We start from the raw sequence: 5,983 nt of genomic DNA on the forward strand, positions 1-5,983 counted from the left end.
TGTAGTTATTGCCCTCATATAAGTTGCCCCAGCTTTCTAGAGTCCAAAAGGCATGACTCAATAACAATATGTCCCCCATGGAGTAATAAATGATGTCTTTTCCACATCTTCTGGATCCATAATGATCTAGTGATACCCCGCATAACAATCTACAATAGATGCAAGATCATGTTTGACACAATTATCTAACAAAATATGAATATTGGAAAGTGGAAAATTATCTTTTGGACTTTCTTTATTTAGATCACGATAATCAACACACATTCGAACTTTGACATCCTTCTTTAGAATAGGGATAATATTTGCCAACCAAGTAGGATATTGGGCTGCTCGAATGACTTTAGCCTAAAGTTGCTTTATGATTTCCTCATTGATTTTTACACTCATATCGGTTTTGAGCTTTCTTAGTTTTTGCTTGACAGGAGGAAAAGCAGGGTCAATTGGCAACTTGTGAACTATAAAATCGGTGCTCAAACCAGGCGTATCATCATAAGAGCATGCAAAGATATCTTTATACTTATGCAAAACTTCAATTATAGCTTTCTTTTATTGCGGTTGAGCATGTACACTTATCTTAGTCTCCTTAATATTTTCATGATCTCCTAAATTGATCGCCTCAATTTCTTCTAAATTGGGATTTGTCTTATTCTCAAACTGTTTGAAATCTTTGCTTATATCCTCAAATATTTCTCCTTTATCACATTCAACTTCTTTATTCATTATTTCATAATTAGATTGGGTTTTTAAATCAGGTTGACAATTCTTCATGCATGTCATATTATTAGAATCGGCACAAAAAGACCTGTATGATAGAAAATAAATAAATAAAAATCAGACTCAAAATTAAAAAAAAAAAAAAAAAGGAAAACTACGTTTTATTAAAAACATAGATAGAAAGAACTTTTAACCTAAAATATCAAGTTTAAAGTTTTGAATTACAATCCTAGAATGATTCAAATTACAGGAGTAAAAACAAAGAAACTACTAAGACTGTAAGAAAAACAAACAAACTACCAAGACTTCTTTATAATAGGGAGAGGAGTGGCCTCCCAATTGATAAGCTGGATATCAGGGCCGCCAAACTGCACATCTTCATTGCTGGTACCTTCACTAATTTCAACCATATCAGCTTCAATGAATATATTCTGAAAAAAGCCAATCAACTCTGTATCATCATTATTCATTGATTCTGAAGAAGGTAACTTGGAGGATCCAACAACACTGAATTTGATGAAAGACTCGTGAAGTGGCGGTATCGGCTTGGTAAGTGACCATGACTCTTTCTTACACTTTTTAGCCTTCCTTATATCTTCAGCAGTAGGCTCGTATCCTAAACCAAAACTACAAAAGTTCTCATATAGGTTTACCAAATGAACTATGCCTTGCAAAAACATCCCTAGACCTTTTTCTGTTTCAAAATCATGCTTCAACATTTCATTCACTACCATAACAGATGCAGAGGAAAATTGTGGTCTTGCGATGAGATTCCCATCGAGGATATGCTCAACAGCCACTACCTCATAAGTTTGATGAATTAACACATTATCTGCAGCATCTTCTTCGATGGAGAAAATGAAGTAGTCTTTAAACATGGATAAATTTCCTTCACCATGAATAATTATTTCTTGCCTGTCGTGTTCAAATTTGACCATTTGATGCAATGTTGATGCGACTGCTTTAGCCCTATGAATCCATGGCCTTCCCATAACATATTATATGAAGTTTCAATGTTTAGCACTTGAAAATCCATAGCAAACTCCACAGGTCCAATTGTCAATATGAACTCTATTTCACCAATGGCATCAGTTTTTGATCCATCAAAACCTTTGACGCATACATTATTAGGTCGGATCCTTTCTACATTAACATTCAACTTTTGAAAAGTTGACATAGGACAAATGTTAACGCCTGATCCTCTATCAATTAACACTAGAGTGACGATGAAATATTCATATTTCACAGAAATGTACAAACCTTTGTCATGCTCAGTACCTTCCATAGCAAATTCATCATCTAAGAAAGTAATTTTATTTGCTTCAAGGATCCTTCCAATAACTTTTTTCAGCTGATTCACTCTGATCTCACTGGGAACATATGCTTCATTAAGAATCTTCATTATAGCCTTACAATGTTCCTCTGAATGTATCAATAAAGACAACAAAGAAATCTATACTGGGGTCTTCCTCAACTGTTCTACAACAAAATTTCTGGTAATTTCATTTTCTGTAAGAATTCTTCAGCTTCTTCATCAGTGATAGGCTTCTTGACTATCATTCATTCTTCACCGCCTTGTTTATTCTTTCTTAACTCTACTAGAGCATAACATCTTCCAGATCGAGTTAATCCCCCTACTTCATCTACATCTTCAGTCACTTCTTTCCCCTTGTCCATTGATGTGTGCATAATTACGAACACATTTAAGGCCTTTAACCTAGAATAATTGTGAAATCTAAAGCAACTTTTGTTATTTTTAATTATTTTTATTATTTTAATGTAGATACTAGTGATCGGGGAGGAACCCAAAGAAAAGAAAAATAAATCAGCTAAAATCTGGTGCAAATGAGCTAAAGTGTAGATGATGCCATTTCTGAAGCGCTCTGCCAGACATATGATGGGCTGTCAAAAATTAAAAAACAACACATATTTGAAGATTACAACATACCAGTTTATACTAGTTTATTCCTACATAGTGAGATCCGACTGAACATATTTGACCATTAAACAATAAAAAAATAAAAAACAACACATATTTGAAGATGAATATCCTAAGGACGCTTAATAGAAAAAAAAGAATGTACCATTCTTTTTTCTTGTATAGGGCGTGTACGGATATACAATCTCAACTGATTATTTGAGATACACAACAAAATAATTGTGTTGAAATTTTATATTGCACCCGATCTAAAGCTGTAAACTGTTGTAGTTTGCCCTGGACAGAAATTTAGTTTACCCTGGAAAGGAACACTATGTAGCTACTCCAGTCTCGGTTAGTCAATGAGACCACACTTACTAGTTTCTACACTGACAAAACTGGCTGTATCATCCAAAACTTCTTTACCGCTACCATTTTCGTCCCACTACTAACTACTAGTAACTACTTGGAGCAGTATGAACGCCAATTTGTTGTTGTTCTTTCCAGTAAAGAAATTGCCAATGTGAAAGCAAAAGATACTGCTACTTCAAAAACATCAGCACGTGCCAAGTCATTGACGTCAGTCTCTTTTGCACGTGCGACAGGACATATGAATGAGAGGGACCAACCCACTCTTTCTCATCAAAATTCAAAATGGCTTTTGTAGATACATGAATATATCTTGAAGCGGCGACATCTCATAACAGCTCTCCAACTCCCCCATCGTCGTCGTGGCATCATCACTGTAATTAAAAGGAAAATCAAGGGCGTTTTTCTCCCACTCACTCACTTTCGGCTCACTCTGAACTTCCCTCTCGCACGTGAACTCCGGTGAAAGCACGTGCTCGGAGCAGCTGGAATCAGTATGAAGTTTTGGGAGAGAATCCGATGAATCGAAGTAGATGAAGTCATTGTTAACTTGCTGAGACGTCACCGATGGCCTTGTCGATACCGGAAATGCCATAATTTTTGGTTTAATATCCACGGGTGACATTGCAACATTCATTTTTCGACTATTCAATTGGCTCTTCTCAATTGTACTCTTCTTATTGTATATTCGGCATAATACCCAATCATCCAGCTGCCCAAAAAAAAGAAAAATAGAACCGTTCGATCAGTTAAACATATCAAATCACAACCGTCGAAGAATTTCAATCTAAATACTCCGTTCATCCCATCCCATTTTATGACCCATTTGACTTGCCACCATGTCAGAGAAAAAAGTCATTTTAAGTTAAAAACAATTGACTTAACACGATGTCACGATGTTAAATAAAGACAAAAAAAAAAAAAAAGAGACTGCAAACTAGTAGTTCAAAAAAAGTAAAAAAGGAACTCCAAAAATATAAAGATCACATTTTCTATGGAATAAACTGCACTACATCACATAAAATGAGAGGCAGAGTAATCGTCAATCTTTTCCTATCATAAGTTAAATCCACTCGATCATAAGTCTAATCTGGTTCATTTACTCACCCTTAAGCTATTGTTCTTGTTACGAGCAGATCGATCAACGTGAGCAAGCCGATACTCGTGCATAATCCAATTGGTTTTTTCTCCTTTGGGAGCTTTCCCTGCGTAAAATACCAAAGCTTTCTTAATTCCCATTGGCTTTGGACGACCAATTGCCTTATCGGCACCCGTCGCCTTCCAGTACCCATTTCCGGCAGCTCGATTCGGCCGTGAACCATTCGGATACTTCCGATCTCGCGGTGAAAAGAAATACCACTCTTTCTCCCCATACAACGCCAAATCTGAAACCAAAATTCAAATTAATATCAGAGACCAAAATTCTTCAATTTTATCAAAATGAATAACAGTACGATGCACCAAAGATCCCCCAACATGCCAAATCACAAAGATCTATCATCTATCATATGCAGTTTTACCGAGCATTTCTGCACAACGCTTTTAAATTCTTCAATTTTATATTAAAAGTCAAAGTGAATAAAAATTACCAGGAAGATCCCATGGATTGAACTTGTACAAGTCAATTTCAGCTATAATAGGAACAGCAATAGGCTGTGACGCGCATTTTCGACATAAATAGTGCGTCACAAGCTCTTCATCAGTCGGGTGAAATCGAAATCCGGCGGGCAATCGCAATTCCACTGCTCCCATTTTCTTTTTGCAACAGTTTTGAATAGCTCTGATATACGTAAGGATGTGAAGTGTATTGGAGGCGCTTTGAAAATTGAAACCTAGAACACAGGAGGGAGAAGGGAATATATAGGGGGTGAGAGGGACACGTGGCTAGAGGAGAAGGTGGGTACTAGAATAAACGTGGGTGATAATGTTACGGGAAAAAAAGAAGTAATATAAAATGGAAAATAAAGAGGGTGGACACGTGTAAGAAAAATTAAGTGGTGCGGATAACCAAGATGGCTAGGATTTTGTCACTGCTTACGCATTGAGTTTTGGATGGGAGCGGTAAATGAGAAAGCACGCGGAAATAGTGATTAGGGAGAAGCATTTGGTTCCGGAGTGAGAGTTAAAAAGCATAGTGAAGTGGCGCTGGGCTAGATATATTTAGATTTAAATTAAAAAATTAAAAAATTGAATTGAAATTTAATTTTGATTTGATTTTTTAGATTGATTTTGATTTTAAATTTTAAAAATTTAGTTAAAAGATTTAATTTTTGGATTTACAAAAATAAATTTGGATAAATTAAAAAATCAAAATTATATAAATAATATATTATAATATAATTTAATATATGTATATATAAATATATTAAAAATATAATATAATCTGATATAACATATAAATATATAAATTATAATAATTTAGTAACTCCAAATCCTAATATACTGCTTTGCTTTAAACCCTAACATTAACATGAAGGCTGCAGCGACGCTCAACCATCCTCAGTTCGTCAATTCATTTGAAATTTCAACATCGTCAACGACAGTCGTTTGCTTAGTTCATTTGCTCAGTTTGTCACTGCCATCACGTCAACAAAAATGACTCAGCGAGATCGATATTTATGGTTATTTCATTCCTGTTGAATTAATTATATTTGAAAATGAAAAATAGATTTGAAAAAAAGAATATTTTTCTAGAAAAATTACTTATTTTAAATATTCACTACTTTAATTTTTAAAATCAAAATAAAAATTCAAAATAATCGAATCAAATTTATAAAAATTAAACCAAATTAAAATAATTTTAATTTGATTATAATTTTATTTTTATCAATTCAAAAATTAAAAAATCAAATTAATATTCAATAATTAAACTGAATAAACTAAATGTCCACCCGTAAGTGGAGTTACATATGGGGATTGCTTGACCAAATCTTCATTTTTAGGTTGACAAAACATTATGGGGCCCACTTTTTATTTAATCCC

General features: G+C 34.3%; 1 protein-coding gene across 1 annotated transcript; it reads right to left on the minus strand.

Annotated features, from left to right (window-relative positions):
* Window positions 1-2,643: 2,643 nt before the first annotated feature.
* LOC107867776 (NAC domain-containing protein 2) lies at window positions 2,644-4,927 on the minus strand. The gene is made up of 3 exons (XM_016714178.2): window positions 4,591-4,927; window positions 4,109-4,386; window positions 2,644-3,713 (listed from the first exon to the last, which is right to left on the minus strand). The coding sequence occupies exons 1-3, from the start codon at window positions 4,751-4,753 to the stop codon at window positions 3,282-3,284; spliced, it is 873 nt and encodes a 290-aa protein (XP_016569664.2). The 5' UTR covers window positions 4,754-4,927; the 3' UTR covers window positions 2,644-3,281.
* Window positions 4,928-5,983: the final 1,056 nt, after the last annotated feature.

This window comes from Capsicum annuum, chromosome 4, assembly GCF_002878395.1.
Source record: "Capsicum annuum cultivar UCD-10X-F1 chromosome 4, UCD10Xv1.1, whole genome shotgun sequence".
Taxonomy (NCBI): Eukaryota; Viridiplantae; Streptophyta; class Magnoliopsida; order Solanales; family Solanaceae; genus Capsicum; species Capsicum annuum.

Excerpts from the sequence above, each read along its gene's own strand:
- LOC107867776 (XM_016714178.2), bottom strand. The coding sequence starts at position 4,753 with ATGGGAGCAGTGGAATTGCGATTGCCCGCCGGATTTCGATTTCACCCG. Across the intron at positions 4,387-4,590 it reads CAATCCATGGGATCTTCCTG|ATTTGGCGTTGTATGGGGAG; the intron begins GTAATTTTTATT and ends TTTTGGTTTCAG. Across the intron at positions 3,714-4,108 it reads ACAAGAACAATAGCTTAAGG|CTGGATGATTGGGTATTATG; the intron begins GTGAGTAAATGA and ends TTTTTTGGGCAG.